The sequence below is a fragment of the Abramis brama genome, assembly GCF_963993115.1.
Source record: "Abramis brama genome assembly, chromosome: 2".
NCBI lineage: Eukaryota > Metazoa > Chordata > Actinopteri > Cypriniformes > Leuciscidae > Abramis > Abramis brama.
Window position 1 is genome coordinate 20817754 of NC_139964.1, and position 24860 is coordinate 20842613.

General features: G+C 38.2%; 1 protein-coding gene and 1 pseudogene across 4 annotated transcripts in view; one reads left to right on the forward strand and one right to left on the reverse strand.

The window, feature by feature from the left end:
- The window catches only part of LOC311077822 (complement C3-like), a 515769-nt pseudogene that overhangs the window by 267102 nt on the left and 223807 nt on the right, over positions 1–24860 (reverse strand). The gene's annotated exons all lie outside the window — the stretch shown is intronic.
- LOC311077816 (complement C3-like) overlaps positions 1–24860 on the forward strand; it is a 277870-nt gene that overhangs the window by 201580 nt on the left and 51430 nt on the right. For 2 of the 3 annotated variants that reach the window (XM_084106445.1, XM_084106446.1), the window contains 9 exons: positions 309–404; positions 551–707; positions 1013–1176; positions 1254–1412; positions 1622–1681; positions 1765–1855; positions 20015–20060; positions 21917–22007; positions 22147–22236. In XM_084106445.1, the coding sequence (XP_083962571.1) occupies positions 309–404; positions 551–707; positions 1013–1176; positions 1254–1412; positions 1622–1681; positions 1765–1855; positions 20015–20060; positions 21917–22007; positions 22147–22236 (954 nt within the window). The remainder of the gene's footprint in view (positions 1–308; positions 405–550; positions 708–1012; positions 1177–1253; positions 1413–1621; positions 1682–1764; positions 1856–20014; positions 20061–21916; positions 22008–22146; positions 22237–24860) is intronic. The other variant, XR_014605002.1, reaches the window with a different exon arrangement.

The window sequence follows — 24860 nt, forward strand, 5'->3', positions numbered from 1 at the left end:
TGTATAGAGATGGGGGTTGGCTCATTAGTTTCGGTTGGAAAATAATCTGTAAATATCACCATGGTAACTGTGTATTCACACCCTAACAACCGTTTAGAGCCACCTAGCAACCATATTTCAACATATAGAAGCCATATTTCAGCTCCACAACATCGTACAGACATGGTTGTTGGCTCGTATGCAATCATGTACAACACCCTAGCAACTGAGTGGCGAGTTTTGCCACTGCAAGCACCACTTCACATTTTCTTCAGGAAATGTACATTCTAGTTTATACTGCAATACTGTTTATTTGTGCTTTATTTCAGGGTGATGTACAAAATAAAGATGCTGATGCCTCTCTGACAGCCTTTGTTGTGATTGCCATGCAAGAGGCCAGAGAGAGCTGTAATGGATCAGTTGGTGTAAGTACAGCTCTTCCACTGTTTTAAAAACTATAAATGGTAAATTAACAGTTGATTTTTTTATTTTGACCTCTTACACTGTTTTGTTTACCAAAAACATAAAACACTTTTCTTGTTGATTTTAACATCTTACACACAATTTATAGAGTCTGGCTGAAAGTTTAAGGAAGGCTGTTGCATTCTTAGAAGGTCGACTTCCACAACTGACCAATCCTTACGCTGTTGCGTTGACGTCCTACGCCATGGCTAATGCTGACAAACTCAATAAAGAGATCTTGATGAAACATTCCACCCAAGGAGAAGGTCAGTCACACCAACAAGTCATCAAATGTGTTGTGCTTCATATAACATGGAACAATAAAATAAACCAGAGTGGAAATTCTGAAAGAATTAAGTAAGTTTTGTGGTGTAATGATCGCTGCCTGTTGGTGTCAATAACCGTAGAATGAATAGAGTGGGAACAGCAACACAAATAGTTCATAAATAAGCCAAAGCATCAAGCTCGATGGTCTGGATCAGCATATGTGCAGCAGAGTAACAGATTTCCCTTCACACTCCAGCTTCATCTCCACACCTGTTTTTTTATCCCCGTTTTGTGTTTGAATCAGCCGGTAGGTCCTGGACTGTCGCTGGACAGCATCATCACTCGATGGAGGCGACGGCCTATGCTGTGCTGGCACTTGTGAAGGCCAAAGACTTTGATAAAGCTGGAGAGGCAGTTTACTGGCTGCGTTCACAACGGTCTCATTATGGTGGATCTGGTACCACACAGGTACACTAACTTCTCATCATCTGACTGTGATAAACAGATGCAGAACTTGTCTTTGAATGCTGTTCTGCACTTTTCAGGCGACCATCATGGTGTTCCAGGCCGTGGCAGAGTATCGCACACAGGTGAAGGACCAACAAAACTTCAATCTGGACGTGGAGCTGTCAGTGGCAGGAAGAAGCAAACCTGTCAAATGGACCATTAAAAGAGACAATGTGCATCTTACACGGTCAGACAAGGTGAGGAGAAAATCAAGATTGTTCAAATGGTTCCTGCTCAATTTTTCAATAGATTTTTGTTGTATTATGGGAGATTTTTTTGTTTATGTCATTTTTAATTGTCTATGTCAAATTAATTGTCTAAGTGTTGTGTTTGGTCAATGAAACCTTCAGGTATCTCTACTATCATGGATTTGATTATTCTGATAATATCTGCGTTCACTCAACAGTTGGTGATCAACAAGGACTTCAATGTGACGGCTAGAGGAACTGGAACAGCCACTCTCTCAGTGAGTGTCTATGAGCGTTTATACGGTCAACAGCAAGATTAAAGCGTTTGAATATCTAATATGAGACGTGCTGCTCTTTTCAGGTTCTGACGCTGTACTACGCCAGACCTGTTGAGAAGAAGTCTGACTGTACACTCTTTAATCTGACTGTTAAAATGGAAAAAGCCCCTGAAAGTAAGACTGACTGAGTTCAGAGCCTTTCTGTAGCACTTTTCACACTGTGCTTAACCCCGGGTTATCTTCGCTCTAAACCCTGTTTTTAACCCCAGGTAGAGGATTGTTTGACACTTGTAACTAGAACTACAATTACTTCAGAAGTGGGGTTAGCACTGCTTTTTACACAGGTTATGAAACCTCACCGCTTTTGCAGTGCTAACCACAGATTGCAGTTGTAAAGCTCACGCTAAATCGGCCCAAAGCAGGCATCCGAGCAGCGCGGAAGGACTTAACGTGTTACTGTCCTTTTCTCGAGGCAAAGTATTTTTTGATTAAATGCAATACATTTAGTTATGTATTCTCTCGTTATTTCATCTGACTCCATAAATGAAAGGTTTTAATAATATCTGTGCCTCACTAAAAGTAAGCGAATGTTTGACTATTCCTTTTAACCATTAAATGAACAATGTCAAAATCAGTTAGAATAATCACATGTAACAATTTAATATTTCAGATATCAGAGATCAATTCCACAATCAATTCAAATATCTAGAACATGGTTATACATTGGTTACACAAAATAATCTTACCCAGCTTGTACCTGAGATAGATAGAAAGAGAGAGAGAGAGAGAGAGAGAGAGAGAGAGAGACCACCTATTCAATTCCTGTCCAGCCAAAAAGAGACCAGAGAGAGCCCGAACACCTTGTTTTATCCTCCTTGACCAGGTGACATGGGGGATGAGGGAGACCACCCTCAAATGGCTTCTATCGAAACAAAAGGGGGGTGGCCTTATCTCTGAACCAGTTTTCTCTAAACTTCAATAAACCTTATTTTATCTATCTGGATATGAGATATCTGTACCACTCACTTTGAGACATTTCAAATGACACCAAAAACATAACAGTCAATGATAAACATTCACATTAAACCATGTCCTTGTGTGAGTTCTTAGTTGTTTCTGAGAGGAAGTGAGGTTGTATGGGGGAGGTCAAATGTTAATTAGCCAGCAGGGCCCTTTTGTCTCATTAGACCAGGCCTCAACCAGTATTTTCAGGCTTACAGATTTCCCTCCTTGATCCCGTGGGTCACATTCTGAGGAACACTTACAGGGTCACAGTAAGACGTTTGTTATAATCCTTGAAGATGTAGCACAAAAATTGTCTTTGCAATGTTGGCATCTGTAGAATGTGGGCTGTGTTCACCTGCAGAACACCTGTTCTCACCAGGTGTATGTAGCCTGAGTCCAGCTGGATGAATGCGTTCAGGTTCTCTTCCTGTAATCCTGTGATGTGAGCAAAGTTCATAGAGTCAATCTGGACCTTTTGTGACCAGTTGACGTGTCATTCCTTCATGGAGAAACTTCCGCTTCCCTGGCACCTTCTCCACGATGATGATCTGACCCTTCTTGACCAACCCTGTCACCTCCAGCGGTACGGTGGTCTGGGCAGACCTCAGTGGATGAAGGGATTCTCCTTTGATCCACACCGCTTTGTGTGAGACACCTGAAAAGCATCTTAAATATACGCTTCACGATTGAGCACATATGAAATTGCAGTCGTAAGGAAATGCATAGGAACGCATAATGCAATAAAGCAAAATCATGTCATGTTCAATGTAAAATACCATGCTCATGTCAGCAAATGTGAGTGGTACATTTGGTCTCATTAATTACCTGATTTTTAATTACCACGCCAATAATACTCCTATAGAGGGTCAAGGAAGGACAAAGGAAGATCCTACAAGCTCTTGCCCTGTTTCTAGAAACATTTAAATAAATGGCATTCTAACAAAACAACCAGTGCTAGGTTACAACAACATTTCATGAAGAGTGTCAGCAAAATTTTGGTGTAACCAAACATAGAGATTCAATTGAATTGATGTTCAAAAACATTGTTGCAAGTAAAATGGACAATATATAAATATGCAGAAATCAAAATAAGTTTCAGAATTTTTTTTATGAACTACTCAAAGGAAATGATCAAAATAAGTTTCAGAAATTAAAAATTATTCAAAGGAAAAGCAGAAATCAAAATAAGTTTCAGAAATGTTTTTCTGAATTATTCAAAGGAAATGCAAAAATCAAAATAAGTTTCAGAAATGTTTTCTGAATTACTCAAAGGAAAAAATGCAGAAATCAAAATAGGTTTCAGAAATGCAGCAAGAGGTCGGTGTAAACCAATCAATGGTTTTGTGTGTTTGTGTGAGAGTGTTTTTTAGAATGTCAGAGTGTGTTTTTGTCTGAGAGAGAGTGTGTGTGTGTGTGTGTGTGTGTGTGTGTGTGTGTGTTTGTGTTTATCTGTGTCTGTGACAGAAAGTGTTTGTGTGTGTTTGTGTGTCTGTGAGAGAGTGTGTGTGTATTAATCTGGCTAAGTCACAGTTGATGACAGAGTTGAATTGTAAATTGATTGAAGCGGTCACACTTCAGGTTTATCCATTTTAATTATGTTTCTGTTATTAGTAGGTATGCTGAGAAATCAGGGGCCCTCTGATTTTCCAACTCCCACTAACAAATCATAGAGTTTGAAATTGAATGGCAGGTCTGCCTTAGAATTTGCCTTGATTTGTGACTGTAGCCATTCAGTTGTCCATGTGCGTTACATTAGTTGGCAGTTTGTTGTGAATAGCGTATGCTATTCTCTGTGTCTCTGTTAGACCACGATCATGAGATCAGCTCCATCCTGTGTGTGTGAAGCTATCTGGATCTGTTAGTGTGAAGATGACACATCTTCGTATGATGTGTAGTGTTCAGCCTGGATAGACTCTGTCTACTCCAGGTGATGATGCTGTGAGGGTATAGTGATGGAGGTGTGTGTTCAGTGTTCATGTCTAGGAGAGGGGTGGAATCTAATCTATAACAATTGTGTTGCAAATTTCGATCCAGTTCTAAACTGGGAGGCCATATTTATGCAGTAATGTAATAGTGTGATGTGTGAAAAGGCCTTTTCTAATTTCTTTTCACCCATCTCCCGAGTCTCAGGTTATGTTCTAACAATTCCGCTGTCCTGGATTTGCTCCAGGTGGGCTCCTGCCCCTCCTGGCATCCATCTTCTGAGGAATTTGCAGAAGTAAGCCTGAGACAGAAAACAGAGGAGAGCGAACCACAGATAATTCCAATATTTCAAAAACATTCAATTCAGACGTGTGGAATTCTTTTACTTGTTCCATTGTCAGTTGCAATTTTAATTCCAGATGTCACATGAAACCGAGTTTCACTGACCAAGTCTGAATTGTTGCTGTTGTTTCAGTGTGTTGTGACTAGTGATGGGTCGTTCGCGAATGAGCCGGATCTAAGAGCCGGCTCTTGTAGGTGAACGACGGGAGCCGGCTCGCATATCTGAAGAGCCGACTCTATTTTTAAAAATATAGCCTATAGAAATTAAATCATTATGTAGGCTAATAATGAAATATTGAATGATTTTAAATGCATTTAAAATAATTGACTAATTAAAAAACCAACAAAAACATAATTATATAGGCCTAAAGGCGCACACACATTTGTTTCGACTGTCTGATCAGCCTCACATTCTGTTCCTGTCAATCATACACGCGATGTCAACCAATTAAACTGCATGAGGGAGGGCCGAGCAAACTCACACACACACACTAGAGATGCGGATAAACCGCGGATCAGGCGGATGACGTGACGAAAAATAATATTTTAATTAAATTCGGGCGGGTGGCGGTTGAACCAATCAAATGAAAAAAGTTTGCCACTAAGCAAACCTGCAAGCTATGCCCAGCTGTCAGTACTATTGGAGGAGGCCTAAACTTATCTTAGATGAGACCGCCTGGGTTATTTTGTTATTTTTTTTCGATATTAATTATATTTTAAAACAGCCAATCGTAGCCTACTACCACTGTGGAATATGCATTTAAAAGAGAGACAGATTATGGTCTGATATGACTCAGAAATGACATCGGGCAATTGCAGCCCAAGATGTTCAGAAGAACGCAAGAGCTAAACTTCTACAAGCTCAATAATATCCACATTAAAAAGTAAAAAAAGAAGGTAAGAAAAATAGTCAGTCATAACTTTGCCCATTAATTAGATGTGCAAGGCAAGCAGGCTAGTTTTTGGGTTGTTATGGACAATTAAAAATGTGAATATTCACGTTGCACAGTTGTGTGGTGGACTTTCAGCGAGTTAAAACATATATTTTTTAAAGAGCCGTTTGTGAGTCAAAAAGAGCCGGCTCTTTTCAGTGAGCCGAGTCAAATGAGCCGGCTCACGAAAAAGAGCCGGAATGCCCATCACTAGTTGTGACACCTGAAGCTGCTTTTTCAGTTCAGCCTTCAGTCCGATGCATGTGCAATGCTCATTGCTTTCTCTCATTACAGCCAGATCTGTGGGTTGTCTGGTTAGCAATTGCTGTTTATGGTGTCATTCACCCATTTTAGTTAGTGCAAAAAACTGTGGTACTTCTTGTCTGCTGTTTAGCATTTCACACCCTCCTCATAAGTTTACTTCATTTCACCCTCCTCATAAATTTACTTCTCTGATTAGATTACATTTTAGTTGTTGCACAATTTGGTTTGCTATTACCTGTGCCACAATTCTAGTCGTGTTTTCTAACGGTGAAAAATAAAGGCATACCCCTCCCCTTTTTTGGCACTGGGTAGCACACAAATGAAATTCTGTTTCAGAAATTCAATTTTTAATGACGAAAGTCACACTTCTCCAATTATTGTCCTGCTCGGCGAGTGTAATATAATGTTTATTAGGGCTCAAGCCCTGAAAGGGCGAAGGCCCTATTGTTTCCGGAAGGATTTTTTTTATATATATTTTTTTTCATCCATCCATCCATCTTCTTCCGCTTATCCGGGACCGGGTCGCGGGGGCAGCAGTCTAAACAGGGATGCCCAGACTCTCCCTAGACACTTCCTCCAGCTCTTCCGGGGGGACACCGAGGCGTTCCCAGGCCAGCCGGGAGACATAGTCCCTCCAGCGTGTCCTAGGTCTTCCCGGGGTCTCCTCCCGGTGGGACATGCCCTGAACACCTTCCCGGGAAGGCGTCCAGGAGGCATCCGGAAAAGATGCCCGAGCCACCTCAGCTGACCCCTCTCGATGTGGAGGAGCAGCGGCTCTACTCTGAGCCCCTCCCGAGTAACCGAGCTTCTCACCCTATCTCTAAGGGATCGCCCAGCCACCCTGCGGAGAAAGCTCATTTCAGCCACTTGTATCCGGGATCTTGTCCTTTCGGTCATGACCCACAGCTCATGACCATAGGTGAGGGTAGGAACGTAGATTGACCAGTAAATCGAGAGCTTATAACTTCTGCATACATTAACCCTTAAAGACCTAGAACATTTTTGGGGCACCTGACTCACCTGTACTTTTCTTTGTTTTTCTAGCCCATTCTAGCAGCAAGCATCAAGTGCCATATATCATTTTAAACAGGAGAGCCTAAAGTTTCCATCTAGCTCATTTAAAGTCACAGTTTTACATTTCTTTTGTCAGAGAATTTATGAAATTAACAGGATTTTAAGAAAAACGGCAGCAAAAAATGTGGTGTTTTCAGTGTGAACTCAAACAGAACTTCCTGAAGTTTTGTTTTTTTCCTTTAGAAAGTTAGACTTGGTTGTTTTAGACTTCCAGATGAAATTTTGTCTACATGCAACAATCCCTCAGCAAGTTATAGCCATTTATTATAATATTATTCTAGGCGTTTTTGAGTAAAAACAGGTGTATTACATTTACTGACAATGTAGATGTGTCCAAATAAGTTCAGGAAGTAAAGTAAATAGAAAAGTTGTTATATTACAACAGAACACTGAAGCAAACATTTTTCTTCAGAAAATTATATTATAATTTGAATATGAACAACAAATGCAAACAATATAACAAGTAGTGACAACTGTGCAATATAAATACTAACAATACAATATAGCCTACAGAGTGTAAATGAACAAATGGTTTAAATAATCTTTACAAACTAAATACAAAAAGAAATAAACAGTGCAAATGAAGAAATGGTTCATTGAGGGTAATATACTGAGTGCTAATGAACAAATAGTACAAATAATCTTCACAAACTAAATACAAATAGATAAATAAGCAGTGCAAATGATTCAAACAATTTTCTGAATCGGAAGGTTCAACCACCAGGTCATCATCTAACGACTCGTTTAAAAAAATCAATTCTAACACATCCTCCGATTTGTACTGCTGTTTTTTTGACATACTCATGCTCTTTCGCGTTTTGTGCTCTTTCGTGTTTTATGCTCTTTCGTGTTTTGCGCTATGGTCAAAAACTTTGCATACGTTAGTTTTCATGCGTAGTTTTCAATGCATTGCGTTTGTTAAAATGTATAAAGAAACGAGATTGGTTGTTAAAAACACCAATCACTATGTTTATTGGTTGAGTTGATGACCGTTTGGACGAATCTGGGCATGGGGGTGGGACTAAGCATCAACAATCGTTCCTGTTTGGCTCAGAGAAAGAAACCACGTGTTTCCTTGACGAATCACTGCTTCAGATTTTGATGACGCAATCACCGGCACTACGGAGCCACTGAATGACTAATAGAGACAAGCATGATATAAAGCTGAGAATCTCATCTTTACGGTGCATTTTAAAGCATACAGATTGGATTAGCGACTCAAAAGTTATTAAACATTTTAGAACAATAGTTATTTTATGCCGCGGGCGGCCGTATCGGTCTTTAAGGGTTAACTGATCTTAATGAAACTTCCGCAGTGTGTTCGTTGTAAGAGGCCGATCACATGGATGTGACTATTGTGAGTCAAAGTTATAGCGCCACCAACTGGCTGCAGGAAGTTTGTCACTTTCAAAATGCTTTGAAATCACTCTCTTATTTTTACCCGATTTGCTTCAAACTTTATGTGTATAATGTAGACACACGGCAGATGTAGACCTGTGAAAGGATTATTGATATCTTAGATACTGTTGCCATGGCAACGCATCGAACTTTAATATTCTTTTTTGATGCTTTTGAGACTCTTAGCATGCTTGAAATTGGATGAAACTCGACAGATACATCACATTTATTAGCCAGTAGACATGTGTAAAGTTTCAGAAACGGGTGTGGTGGAATGGCTCAGTAGCGCCACTTTTTGACCAAAGTGGGGGGTTAGATTCATCTACAGCAACAAAACTTGGTATGTATATTGTTCTCATCAAGCCGGACAACTTTCTAATTTTCAGTCATTAGCTCCGACCAACAGGAAGTCAGATATTTTGGTTTGAATGTGGATTTTTCTGGAGAATTTTCTCTCTCTCTCTCTGTCTCTGTGTGTGTGAGGGGTGGGGGGGATTTTTCACCCTTGAACAGGGTCTGAAAACTTGGTCCATAGATCAAACACGCTTGCGTGAATTAATATGAAACTCAGTACATGTATAGATCTCATCGGGCCGAACAACTTTCCCTCGGTCAAGTTTTACGCCAGCCCAACAGGAAGTCGGCTATTATGGGTTGTTTGGAGAACGCTTGCTCTGGAATTTGAAATAATCCTCCTAGGCAATTCTTTTAATTGCCACCAAACTCAGTCAGCATAAAGGTGAGGATGCTAAATTGCGGACGGATTTTTGATATCTCGAACGGTTTGGCCGTGGCGAGGAAACGAATTTATGGCGAGAAAAGATAAAAACGAAGTGTTATAACTTCTGCATACATTAACTGATCTTGATGAAACTTCAGCAGTGTATTCGTGGTAAGAGGCCGATCACTTGTATGTAACTATTGTGAGTCAAAGTTATAGCGCCACCAACTGGCAGCAGGAAGTGTGTCACTTTCTAAATGCTTTTGACAAAAGTGGGGGGGGGGGTTAATTTTATGTACAGTCACAAAAATCAGTACGCATATTGGTCTCATCGAGTCGGACAGTTTTCTAATTTACAGTCATTAGCTCCGAGCATCAGGAAGTCAGATATTTTGGTTTGAATGTTGATTTCTTTGCAAAATCAGCCTCTGAATTTTTACCCACTCCTCTTAAGTGGTTTATTTTATTCTGACCAAACTTTTTCAACATGATGAAAATACATTAAAGATGCTAAATTGTAAACAGATAATAAATATCTCAAACAGTTTTGCTATGGCAAGGGACTAATGTCAAAAAAGGAAACACTAAAAGCCTCATATATTCTAAAAATTCTATATAAAATTATACAAATATCAGAACTAAACCCATTTTATTCTTTTTTTTTTTTCAATTTAATAATTGTTTAAGTTTAAAAACATCCAGAATGTTTTTTTAGTCCAAAAATAAATACATTATGTCATTCATAGTGCTATACTGCCCTCTTGTGTTCAAAATCAGGTAGGCCTATTGTATCTATATAAAAATATACTAGGTATGTGACGGTGAGAATATTTTAACACCGGTTAATCAACGTGTGACACCGTTGGGGGCTTTTGAATCGCTAACTTAAAAATGAAAGTAAAATATGTTCGTCCACACTGACATGAATAATGGTGCAGAGCAGAGCGAGCGTTTTCAATGAATTCCTATGGAATTAGGAATGAACTAAAAAAAAGTGACAAGACAGAGAATATTACTTATCTGATAGCTCGCAGCTATATTTATAATTCAAGTTATAATATACTTATATTCTTTAACAATACAAGTCAAATTATATTGTTTTTGGACTCTGAAGAGTATCTGGAACAACAAAACGCATGGTCAAATCTCTACTTGTTCTCATGTCAATACATTTGAATATAAAAAGGCTTTTGGCTCAGGGCTGATAAGATGTACATTTGCTGTTTCTCTTTTCTCTTTGCTAGGTTTCAAATACCTTTTCTTCTCATTTAGTCTTTTTAAATGGACATTTTGACGTTTGATTATTCTATTTACTCTTTAATTTATATTTTACCCGCTTAGATCAGGAAACTATATCGCTTCGACTTCCTTACCCAGGTCTCCGGCACAAGTGGTCAGCCCCGAAGATCAGAAGCTGAGGCAATTGGCTAAATATCTAGGATTTTGCCGTAATTCCCACGTGCAACAATCAAAGATATATTCAATAGCCCCCTTGGATGCCCTTCAGGAACTTAATTCAATCGCAGAGGTGGGAAATCCAGGGGCCAATGAGCAGAAGTCCTGCCATGTGTTTATTCCACCCATGAACTCAGTCAGCTGATTTCACTAATTAGTTCTCTCTCCTGTCTGAATTAGCAAATCCAGGTGACTGGAACAAAATACTGAGGAGGACTTTTACTTTCTGAACCTGGACTTTACACCTCTGCATAGCAATGCCACATGTCAGCCAAGAGCAAAGAAATAAACCAGAACTGGACCTTATCGTAGACAAAAAATAGTAATTTCAGCCACAGCCTCAGATGAAATCAACTGAAGAGAAAAGAAGACATTAAATCTGTGAAGATCTCAGCAGAGAAGGATTAAACAACTCCACAAACAGCATTACCAGCTTTACTTATTACTAACCAGACTGACTTTATTTCTGTCAGACGTCTACAGAAGATCTTATTGAGAATTAACAGAGGTTTAACTCTAACGCGTTTCATTTGAAGTCACCATATCAGTGATTAGTGTTTCCATTAGTTGGGCTCTAAACTCTTAATTACATATTGTGGTTTTTTTTGGCTGTTGTGACAGTGTGTTTGTCAAACACATTTGCAGCACCAAAGAAAGCTAAAGTGAAATGAGATCAGGTGATGATGGTTACCTGTTGATGGTTTTATAATCATCGTGAAATAACCTGATTCACTGAGGTATTTTAATTTAACAATTATGTTGTTCCACTAATATATTCACATCACAAACCCTGTGTTACTGCAGCATGAGATCCAGCAATATATAAATCGGTTTAAGTCTTTTAACAAACATGAAATTAAAAGTTGGTCTATGTTGACACACACAGATATCAACAATCAGCGTATGAATCTCAACAATGGTGACAATCACAAATATTTAGATAAACAGATTAATTCAGAACATCACTGAAAAGCTACTAATTCACAACAAAAACAACGGCAAGAAATAAAAGCAAATATTTAGACTCAAACAAAATTATAGGACAATTCAGCTTTTTTATTTATGTTGCAATGCATGCTAGGAGTGTTGTACTATGCTGGTACCCAGCATGCATTGCAGCAAGGTACTTTTGATTGTCACCATTGTTGAGATTCATACGCTGATTGTTGATATCTGTGTGTGTCATATTAAACTGACTTTTTCGTGTTCATGTTTGATAAAGTCTTCTAACTTATTGTTATAATATTGCTGGATCACATACTGCAGTAACACAGGGTTTGTGTTGTGAAAAAAATATTAATGTGACAACATAATCGTTAGATTAAAAAACCTCAGTGATTCAGGTCATTTCATGATGATTATAAATCCATCAACAGGAAACCCTCATTTCACTTTAGCTTTCTTTGCTGCTGCAAATGTGTTTGACAAACACACTGCCACAGCTGCCAAAGAAGACAAAAGATATAATACGAGTTAAGAGCCCAACTAATGGAAACACTAATCACTGTTATGGTGACTTCAAATGAAACACATTAGAGTTAAACCTCTGTTAATTCTCAATAAAACTTTTGTAGACGTCTGACAGAAATAAAGTCAGTCTGATTAGTAATAAGTGAAGCTGGTAATGCAGTTTGTGGAGTTGTTTAATCCTCCTCTGCTGAGATCTTCACAGATTTAATGTCTTCTTTTATCTTCAGTTGATTTCATCTGAGGCTGTGGCTGAAATTACTCCATATTTAATATACACAGATTTTTTGGCTACGATAAGGTCCAGTTCTGGTTTATTTCTTTGCTCTTGGCTGACATGTGGCATTGCTATGCAGAGGAGTAAAGTCCAGGTTCAGAAAGTAAAAGTCCTCCTCAGTATTTTGTTCCAATCACCTGGATTTGCTAATTCAGCAGGAGAGAGAACTAATTAGTGAAATCAGATGACTGAGTTCATGGGTGGAATAAACATATGGCAGGACTTCTACTCATTGGCCCCTGGATTTCCCACCTCTGTTCAATCGTTTTACTTTAGTAGGTTTTGGCCACCATTAAAGACGCCAGTGGATCAACTTTACTTTCTCTTTAATAGCTTTGGATTAGCCAAGCCCGTGATTGTTCCCGTACACTTATCTAAAGTAACATTAAATTAGAACAGAAGTCATCGGAAGCGTCCAAGCTAGGTTGACCAACCAGCATCTTGCTGATTCTAGTCGGACTAGCCCATCCTCTCATCCAAGTAGCCCGCACACTTCCTGATATCAGTTATTAGCAGTCGCTAATCTCTGACGCAACCTTGTGGTAATATACGGATCTGTTAATCTATTTGGGAAAAACAAATCTCAGAGTCGTTCAGAATAAAATCAAATGTAAGAATTTATGATTTTTGTTCAAAGTTCAGAGTTACTGCGTTCTCTGACGCCTTAAAGCCCATGTTGCAGGTTAGAGTACACAGTAAGCCAATGTATAGAAAAATAATGTAGGAACTAGATTTAAATATAAACATATACTTATAAAACGCTAATTAGGCTTCTGGAGTCGTTTTTGTGAGAAATTTTTACTTCCGCATTTGAAAATCGCTTAAACCGCCGAACCTGAAGTGACGTAACATGAGGTAGAGCGGTCAAAGTAAACAATAGGAAAGCAATGGATCGCAATGACAGATCGGAAAGCTGGGGGAATTGTAGCCTAAATGTTTACTCGTATGATATATATATAATTCATATATAATTGATATATGATGATATCATATAATTATGAGCCTGATATGAAGCCAAGTGAGCAGGACAGGCCAGGGTTAGACAGAACAACGGTGAGTTGTGGTGTGAGGAGAACAGGGCGAGAGAACAGTGTTAGCTTATAGATGCATTCACGTTAGCCGACGATATGTACAACCAAGGCCGGACTTACCATTGGGCTTGACTGGGCTCAAGCCCATGGGCCCCGCCCAATAGGGGGCCCCGCCCGTTTACGTTTGATTTTTTCAATAATATGTCAGTCATTTAATTTTTCATTTAAAGTTTGTTGATTGGTCTAGCATTGTTACCTGGCCTTGCCCTGCAATGAAAAATGTAATTTAATTAGCTAAATTAAATGTCAGTCATCTTGAGGTTTTACGCTCACATGAGGTGGTTTTTCAGGCAATTCGAAAAAGGAATATTTCGCAAAACTGCAATGGAAACAGTTTTTGCGCATTTACAGTCACCAGAGTTAGAAGACGCGGTGTGTTTGAGGTCCATGTATAGCTACGCAAATAATAATAATTTTATATTATTTAATTATAACATTTAATAGGCTATATTTAGAAGACGCTTTTATGCAAGAAAGGAACTGAGTGTGGAGCGCGCACTGCATGGCATGGAGGCGCGGCCGCGAACACTTGCATTTTCCTATCAACAGTGGAAACAACTTAAAATACTCTATCATTTCTGGTCATACAGAAAATAATAATACATTATTCCCAACTACTTTTATTTGTGTAAACTCACAATAACAAGAAAACGTTGTGCTTTTGTAAAATAAAATAAAACAATCAGACGCACTTTCATGATCTCCGTAAACTGGAGCGCGAGAACTGAAACAAAATATAGCCTATGTAGGCTAAAGCTTGAAATGTCCACTTTAAAACGAACAAATTCGAATCGAAAGCTAATACCTTCTGATTAATCCGTATGAAATGTGCATTTCTCTCTAAAAGCGCATCTGCTTAGCGGAGATGGAGTTGCGATTTTAGCCAAAGCAATAGTTTATTAATAATATTAATGGCTCTTCTCATTCAGCACTGCGGGAAAAACATCAATTCCAGGTTCTAATTTGGCCTTTGAAAACCAGTAAAATCGACATGTTTTCCATATTAATTTGTGAATATTTTAAATGTTTAATAAAGGGGCAAAAAGTCAAACAAAAATCTGAAAATTCGTCGATATTTACTTTTTTGCGCAGCAGTTGGTGTAGCCAGTTCAAATTAAAATGTTGGTGTTCAACTTTGCGTTTTAAAAAGACAACAACCGTTCATTTTTCGTTTTTCAATTACGGGTTAAAAAAGGAAAAACGAATGGACACAAAAGTAGCCTATCGTTTGGACAGAATACGAGACAGAGTTCTTTATTAAATTCATAAAAGAAACAATAATTAGCCTATAGGAATACTGGATTCTAAATCTCAAAGAAATGCCACGATCAAAACATATGTTTTCCAGGTAAATAAGTGTTTTATTCTCATTCTGACCAAGACATTTGTGCATTGCAATAAACTTATGATCACTTTGAACTTTTTTAATCATTATTTATTTATTGGAAAAAAACTTTTTCAAGCTTCAATCGGTGGTCATATAAATAAATTATTACGTTTTTTTAACATGTAACACTGTCTATGGTACCAGTCACCTTTTGAAAGTAGCTTTGCACTTCAAATAACGATTGGATCGATTATATTGTTATGCCACCAGATGACGACAAATGACTTTTAAAAAACATTTGTCATTGAATCGTTCATTCAGGAGATTCGTTCAAAAATGCTGATTCATCTATTGAAACAAGTGCATTTGATTGAGGAATTGAATCATTCATTCAAACCCAAGTTTTTTTTATTTTTTTATAATTCAGATTAATTAAACATTTTTAATAGACTTCAGTAATTAACATAAATTATGTTATTTTGTTTAGTTGTTTGTTCAGAATCGTGATCTCTATTTTTATTCTCAGTTTATCCAGAATTGTGTAGCTCTAATACATAGCTTGTGTATGTATCATTTTGTTCTATTTAAAGCAGGGTTTCTCAAACTCGGTCCTGGAGGGCCACTGTCCTGCACGGTTTAGCTCCAACCCTGATCAAACACACCTAGCTGTGAGTTTCTAGTGATCCTGAAGACATTGATCAGCTTGCTCAGGTGTGTTTGATCAGGGTTGGAGCTAAACTGTGCAGGACAGTGGCCCTCCAGGACCGAGTTTGAGAAACCCTGATTTAAAGTAATGTATAGAAGGTAGGGCCCGAAAGTGACTCAAGCCCAGGGGCCCCCACCACCCTAAGTCCTGCCCTGTGTACAACACTATGCTCAGATCACAGTACTGTACAGATTATTATCATCATGTATCAGGCAATAGCAAAGCTAGTACTTAGACCCATACCTGCATGTGTTGTGTGTGTCAGCCATTAGAAGACAGTTTCCAGAGGAAGAGGGACTTTATAAAGGCTTTGAATTGACCCATTTGGTGACGATAAATAAAAAAAATGATCACAATCACAACTGTCTTACTGTACAAAAACTTTATATGTAGAAACAGCCAACACAAACATTAAAGTCGGTTTGTACAGATTGAAAATGAATTATAGAACATAATATATTATATTTATAATAATAATAATAATAATAGTGTCGGCTGCAGACTAATAACAAACACATAAATGCATTACATTACAAGTTTATGTAGGATATGTTAATTAATTAAATTAAGACATGGCACATTTTGTAAAAAATATGTACAATAAGTGATCTCTGACGGATCCGTGAGCGTCATGTTTCCCGCTGGCGGCCGAACCACATGCTGATGGCGGACCGGGCGACCCGATGAAGGAGCCGGGACAGTGTGCACATATCGCCGGGATTATAATCATTCGATTATAGTGAACGCTACACACTACCGCGTTTTCCAAAGCAGAAGCAGAAGTGAAGTCCCGTCTCTTACCCGGCACAAAACGCACACTGGCACGGAAGATCGCACCGTCCTTTTTCTTATTCGGAAACCTGTGGACTCGATGTCCTGACAGGCCATAATTCACAATCATTTACCACGACGATGATTTATTGAAATACAATAAGCACAGAAAACACACTGAATCATGACCGCTCCTGCGCTCCAACTGAATACCAACCTATCTCTGCACTGAGCGCGAACGCAGAGCCAAACGACTACCTCATGTGACGTCAAATGACGCGTTGGTGGAAAAAAAGCGTTTTTTCAACATGGTCAAGGAAACGGTCACGTTTTCTATTAAATTTGTGCCCTTATGTCTTGCAAAACAATTTTTAATCCTGCATTTACTTTTCATATGGTATTTTCATACAAGGTTATATAAAAAAAAAAAAAAAAAAAAAAACCTGCAACATGGCCTTTAAATATGAAAAGGTTTTTGTTTCAGGATTAATGAGATGCGTTCACTGTTTCTGATTTTCAAATTCATTGTGAATCACATTATAATCACCAAATTCAGCATAGACACACGTGTTTAATTCAGTTTACACAGGGTACATGGCCTAGAATACAACATCTACAACCTTTACCTAAGTGTTCCAAATACACCCACAGCAAAGCAATAGAATAGAACATCTATATCACCTTTGCTTAAGTGTTTCAAATACACTTACAGTAAAGTAATCCTGTGTTTAAAGAATAAACTTTAAATAAGCCTATGTGCATGTTGTAGCACAAACGACCAAATTGTGTTCTATGTGCACAATGTGTTAAGCACAATTCACAGAATTATTGATGGTTTCCTGTTAGTTTGCTCAGAATAGTATCCTCAAATATTTGAACAGCTTTACGGTCAAAATCAGGATGCATGCGATCATAGCTAGTTACAACGGCACCTTTTTATACTTGTATTACTCCAGCGTGTTACAATGTTTTAGAGTTTATTCTGCCATCGTTTTTACAGACCCGCCACATTTAACCGCTCATGTCAATCAAGTCTTGCTGCCTTTTTATACTTGTATTACTCCAGCGTGTTACAATGGTTTAGAGTTTATTCTGCCATCGTTTTTACAGACTCGCCACATTTAACCGCTCCTGTCAATCAAGTATCGCTTGTGTTTTACTTCCTCGTCTCCTTCTGAGAACGAATTTTCCGTGTGTTGGATATATTTTAGAGATTACTCTGCCATCGTTTTTACAGTCTCGCCATATCCCCAACCACCTAACAGTGATAACCATGCAAAACTTTGCTAATTTTCCCGAATTTTTGACTAGATAGCATATCAAATACTTTAGAGCAGTGGTTCCCAAACCTGTCCTGAAGGACCCCCAACACTGCACGTTTTCTTTGTCTCCCTAATCAAACACACCTGATTCAACTCATCAGCTCATTATCACATGGGTTAATGAGCTGATGAGTTGAATCAAGTGTGTTTGATTAGGGAGACAAAGAAAACGTGCAGTGTTGGGGGTCCTTCAGGACAGGTTTGGGAACCACTGCTTTAGAGGTTTACTTTTCAGAGGAACTTAAATAAGCCAAATTAAATTGAATTACTTAATTTAATTCCATCTGTGTTAAAGTTTAAGCTTTTAAATGCAATATAGAGTTTGTCAAGATTAGTTTAGGTTTAGTATAGGATATTAATGTTTTCAATGTGGCTTTTGGGCCTACCAGTCAGCCAGTGACACAAAACAGGGGTTAAGCGTTTTGGACGCAGCATGGCTTTAGCATTTAGCATTAACGTTAGCCTTGAGCGTTTTGAAAGCAACATGGACAATAGCATTTAGCATTAGCCCTGGGCGCAGCATGGCTTAGCATTGACAATAGCATTTAGCTTTAGCCTTGAGCGTTTTGAAAGCAACATGGATAATAACATTTAGCATTAGCCTTGATATTTGAGTTTTAGCCTGTAAATAATATCATCCTGTTTTCCCAAAATTTTCTTTTCATAAAACAATGCATTGATCTGCCTTTTTATTTATAAAATCACGTGTTTTTCGATCGTTTACAAACTTAGATTTTTCTTTCTGTTGTTTGCTCATTCTCATCACGTGTTGCTAGTGTTTAAACAAAGCCAATACAACAATGGAGAAAACATGCGGCTGGTTTGAAAAACTTTCGGCTCTAATTTACTGCTCTTCATCGAGTAGGCTACCAGAAAATAATTAATAATTTACTGGTTAATTCAATTTAGGTTAAATTTCTTGTTGTGTAGGCAAACAAGGAGATCTTTAAAATCTAATACACAAGGTTTTTCATTCTTCATCTGGCTGCCGCATCACGTTTCTAAACAAAGGGCTTTAATTCCGACCCGTAAACAATGCAAACATTTCTTCAACACTTCTATAAAGGGCAGAAAAAGTTTACTTACCATAGCGGCGGAAGAAAGAGAAGATGTTCAAACCTCGTGTTGATTTTAAAATCCCAATACTTTGCTGGAATGTACGTTGCTCGCCTGTGTTGCGAGATCACGTTGCCGAGGTTACCACTTTGTAAGCTTGTGCTAAATCTGCCCAAAGTCCGGCGTCCGACCAGCGTGGAAGGTCTTAACGTGTTACTGTCCTTTTCTCGAGGCAAAGTATTTTTTGATTAAATGCAATATATTAATCATATATTTACTCGTTAATTCATCTGACTCCATGTTTGACTATTCCTTTTAACCACTAAATGAACAATGTCAAAATCAGTTAGAATAATCACAATTTAATAGTTCAGATATCAGAGATCAATTCCACAATCAATTCAAATATCTAGAACATGGTTATACATTGGTTACACCAAATAATCTGAGAGAGAGAGAGAGAGAGAGAGAGAGAGAGAGAGAGAGAGAGAGAGAGAGAGAGCCTATTCAATCCATGTCCAGCAAAGAAGAGAGCTAGAGCCAGGGAGCACACCTTCATTTATCCTCTTTGACCAGGTGACATGGGGGATGGGGGAGACCACCCTCAAATGGCTTAACCAGTTTTCTCTTCTTAACTTCTATAAACCTTATTTCCTTTTATTTTATCTATCTGGATATGAGATATCTGTACCACTCACTTTGAGACATTTCAAATGACACCAAAAACATAACAGTTAATGATAAACATTCACATTAAACCATGTCCTTGCAGTGAAAAAAACGTATTGCCTTTATAGCCTGAAAAGTCCATTTAGAAAAAACAATTGTAGTGTAGTTGGCAATATACAAAATGAAGTCATGTTCTGCATTTGTCAAATCAATGACAATGACACAGCAAATATGCAAATAAGAACATTAACCCAGGGTTTATAAATTTAGGCTACAGTGTAAAACACCAGCGAATGAATACCCAGGATTAATTGTTATCCCCAGGTAAATTATGAGCAGTGTGAAACATAAAACAAGATAACCCAGGATTCTGTTTACCCAGGGTTTCGAATGACCCAGGGTTAACTAGTTCAAGTGTGAAAATCTTTATTACTTTTTCATTTAAATGACTATAATTCAATGTTTTATGTTCCCTTTAGAAGGGAAAGAGCTGACCTGAACTAAAACCACCAAATACTTTTTTTTCCCTTTAGCAAAAAAAGAAGCCATTGAAAGTTTCAACTTCATTATGGATTTCTTGTATGTGAACAAATACCCTCATTTATTTTTATGTCAAGAAACCATTTTATTTGTAATTAATCAACATGTGCTCATTTAGGCTGTTTTCACACTTGGTTTATTTTCTTAAGTTCGATCCCACCCCACATTTTCCCACAGTTGCTGTCCCAGTCAGCAGCAAAGAACGTTAAAGTGAAATGAGATCAGGTGATGATGGTTACCTGTTGATGGTTTTATAATCATCATGAAATGGACTGATTCACTGAGGTATTTTAATCTAACAATTATGTTGTTCCACTAATATATTCACATCACAAACCCTGTGTTACTACAGCATGAGATCCAGCAATACTATAACAATAAGTTAGAAGACTTTAATAAACATGAACACAAAAACGTCATTTTAATATGACACACACAGACATCAACAATCAGCGTATGAATCTCAACAATGGTGACAATCAAAAGTACCCTGCTGCAATGCATGCTGGGTACCAGCATAGTACAAAACTCCCAGCATGCATTGCAACATGAATAAATTCTGCAGCTGAATTGTCCTATAATTTTGTTTGATTCTAAGTATTTGCTTTTATTTTTTGCTGTTTTTTGTTGTGAATTAGAAGCTTTTCAGTGATGTTCTGAATTAATCTGTTCATATAAAAATTTGTCATTGTTACCATTGTTGAGATTCATACGCTGATTGTTGATATCTGTGTGTGTCAGCATAGACCAATATTTATTTTATTTCATGTTTGTTTACAGATTTAAACTGACTGTTATAATGTTGCTGGATCTCATGCTGCAATAACGCAGGATTTGTGATGTGAATATATTAGTGGAACAACATAATTGTTAGATTAAAATACCTCAGTGAATCAGTCCATTTCATGATGATTATAAAACCATCAACAGGTAACCATCATCACCTGTTCTCATTTCACTTTAGCTTTCTTTGCTGCTGCAAATGTGTTTGATAAACACACTGTCACAGCGGCCAAAAAACAAAACAAAAGATATAATAAGAGTTAAGAGCCCAACTAATGGAAACACTAATCAATGTTATGGTGACTTCAAATGAAACAGAGTTAAACCTCTGTTAATTCTCAATAAAACTTTTTTGTAGAAGTCAGTCTGGTTAGTAATAAGTGAAGCTGGTAATGCTGTTTGTGGAGTTGTTTAATCCTCCTCTGCTGAGATCTTCACAGATTTAATGTCTTTTCTCTTCAGTTGATTTCATCTGAGGCTGTGTCTGAAGTCAGCTGTAGTTCTTGTGTTTCTGCTCGTCTCTTTTTCTGTTCTCTTCTTTCTTCAGTGATTCTGCTTGTTAACAGGCTTATTAAGGCTGAGATGATTCCATATTTTATATACACAGTTTTTTGGCTACAATAAGGTCCAGTTCTGGTTTATTTCTTTGCTCTTGGCTGACATGTGGCATTGCTATGCAGAGGTGTAAAGTCCAGGTTCAGAAAGTAAAAGTCCTCCTCAGTATTTTGTTCCAATCACCTGGATTTGCTAATTCAGCAGGAGAGAGAACTAATTAGTGAAATCAGCTGACTGAGTTCATGGGTGGAATAAACACATGGCAGGACTTTTACTCTTTGGCCCCTGGATTACCCACCTCTGGTAAGTACTAGTGACAGCTGGTTACCAATGTGACTGCATTCACATGCAGTTTCACTGCATCTGACAATGTAACTTGCTCTTCAAAGACTGTTTATCCAGAGACAAGCAGCTCTGTGTTATGTAACAATATTGGAGATCTGACATCAAACGGACTCTGGTTCAAAACCAAAGCTTGTGAAAGCAGCCTTAAATGCAGCCTGAGTAGGCCTACTAAAGCTGTTAATAAAATCTGCTCTTTATCTCCATCTTTACAGCTACAAAAATGATAAAACCGATGCCACTATGACTATTCTGGACATTGGCATACCAACAGGATTTGATGTTGAGGAAAATGATCTTAAAGAGGTATTATGATGATAAACTGATGCAGTGATGCCTCACTTTGGTATTTAGAAGAGGAATCCACACATCTGCAGATAGGCCATAAAACATGTTGGTCATCATGTGATGTATTGAGCTGTTTTTCTCATTTTCTTGCCCTCAGTTGTCCACGGGAAAGGAGAGATACATTCAGAGATATGAAAAGAATAAAGTGCTGTCAGAGCGAGGATCCCTCATCCTCTACTTAGATAAGGTATTTCAGCAGACTGTGTTGCCTGATGATGTCAAAAACAGATTTGTTTGTTTTTTATCATAAAAACCATGTGTTTTGCTTATCACAGTATAGAGTGCAACAGTCAGCTTCCAGAAGTAAAACTCCATTCAATTTATCCATAGGGAAACTGAATTTTAACGATAACTTTTAATAAACCTTAAGGCAAGGCAAGTTTATTTATATAGCACATTTCATACACAATGGCAATTCTAAGTGCTTTACATAGAGAGGAATAAAAATAACCACAAAATAAAATAAGGAAATTAAATTAAATTAAAGGAAATTTAAAAGAGATAAATGATACAGTTATAAAATGAATTAAAATAGTAAAAAGATGATATAGAATACACTTCTCATCTGGCAAAACACCGGTGTATCTTATTTTGACTCTGAGATTTCCCCATGATGGTCAGTATTCTTCTGTGGATTTTCATTTATAACTCACAGCAAAATCCCCAGTGTTAAATTAACACTCCTCAGTGTACATACTGTATAGGTCCAACTACAGTGTTAAAAATGAACACTGAAGCAGTGTTAGAGTTAATGAAATAATTAAGTGATTAATTAAGTGATGATTGGCCATTAGTGGTGACATATTAATAAGCAGAATCATTGAAGGAAAGAGAGACACAAGAACTACTACTGACTTCGAGCCTTTACTCATTATTGCACTTATTATTACCAGTTTGACCTTATTATTATTTCTGTCATACATCTACAAAAGTTATTGAGATTCAACAGAAGTTTAGACGGTAATGTTTTTTGGAATTTTTCAATTCAAGTCACCATTATGTATACTTTAGTTGGGTTGTTGACCCTTTTCCTTTTTTATTGCTAGTTTTTCTCTGACTGTTCCAACATTGTGTTTATAAAGCATGTCTGTTACTCCAAGAGAAATTCTGCTCACAACATGTTGTGATGTTGACATTATCACATAATGACATGATTCACTGATGTCATACATAGTCTAAAGCTTTAACTATATGCTTGATGTTGCATTTCAGTATTGGTGATTTGTAGCCCTTAGATTCTACAGTTTGAGATCCAACAACAATATAAACAATTTTGAAAATACTTTGAGTACAGACACTATTGTGTTTAAACACACAGACATCAATAATCAACATAATAATCTCAACAATGGTGACAAACAAACTAGTGACGAACAGATCATCTCTGACCATCACAAAACAAGCTACACAACAATACAATAGCAAAATAAAAGCAAACAGGAAAAAACAATGAAAATTACAGGACAATTCAGCTGCATAATTTATTCAGGCTCACAATGCATGATGTGAGCCATGGATGTGTTTTGATTGGTGGCTCCCATCATGCACTGCAACATGAAGCATTTGTGTGATTGTCATTGTCACCATTGTTGAGATTCATATGTAGATTCTTGATGTATGTGTGTGATTTAAAAAAAATTTAAGCACTGCTGAAATGAACTACTGTAATGCATATGAATAAAACATTTGTATAATAAGTTAATAATGCTGGTTCAGTGAATCAGAAGACTACAGGATTGTAATTTCATCATCTAAGCATAGCCATCATTACCTGGGCTTTGTTTCCCAAAAAGATCTTAAGCCTAACTTGATCGTAGAATAATTGCAACAAACAGTCTGTACAATCAAATTAGGCTTGCGATGCTTTCGGGAAACACAGCCCAGGTCATAGTTTCTCTTGCCTCAACAAATGTGTTTTATTACCACAGAGTTGGAGCAGCCAAAGAAAAACGTACTCGGTTACTAACGTAACCTTGGTTCTCTCTAGAAGAGGGAGGGAGTACTGCGTAAGTATCTTACGCTAGGGGAAAACCTTTTTTCCACGAGATATTGAAGCCAAAAAATTATCCTATAATTTTGTATTAATGCAAAACGCGTTGCAGCAGCACGCAGACATGGGCGAAACAGCTCGCGCGGCCATTGGCTGCTCTGCGGCAACTGCATCAGCCTACCGAGCAAGGCCTATAGTGACGTCAGACCAATGAGGGCGCTTCGCGCCCACTGCGTCATGTCCCGCCGAAACGGACGTGGCTTAGGCCTATAAAAGGAGGCTCGGGGGCAGCTGATACCTGGTTTTTCATCGCCGAAGCGAACCAGAGTGTGTTGCATGCACGGCAAGATACGCAGTACTCGTTCCCTCTTCTAGAGAGAACCGAAGTTACGTTAGTAACCGAGTTCGTTCTCTTACGAGAGGTCTCTCGTACTGCGCAAGTATCTTATGCTAGGGGACCCAATGCAAAACGCTGTGCGTGCTGGGATCTAACACCAATAAACCTGAAGGCGAAGCCCAGGATTCACAGTGCATAATCACCAAGGGAACTCACAGAGAGTCCTGGAAAGAGGAGGGGGAACCACTCTATCCATATACAGCAGCGTTCATCAAGTGTTTATTGTGACATCACACAGACAGGGCAGGATCCGGCTTGAACTGATGTGGGAAGATGCGGGTCTTACGGTGCTGATCCACTTGTCCGACACGACTGTCGCGTGGTGTCGCGACGCCTCCCCACATTGGTACGTTGATGGGCGTTAACCGCTATGGGCGTGGTTTTGACCGAGTGGGAAATGTAGCGTATTAGAACAGAGGACCTG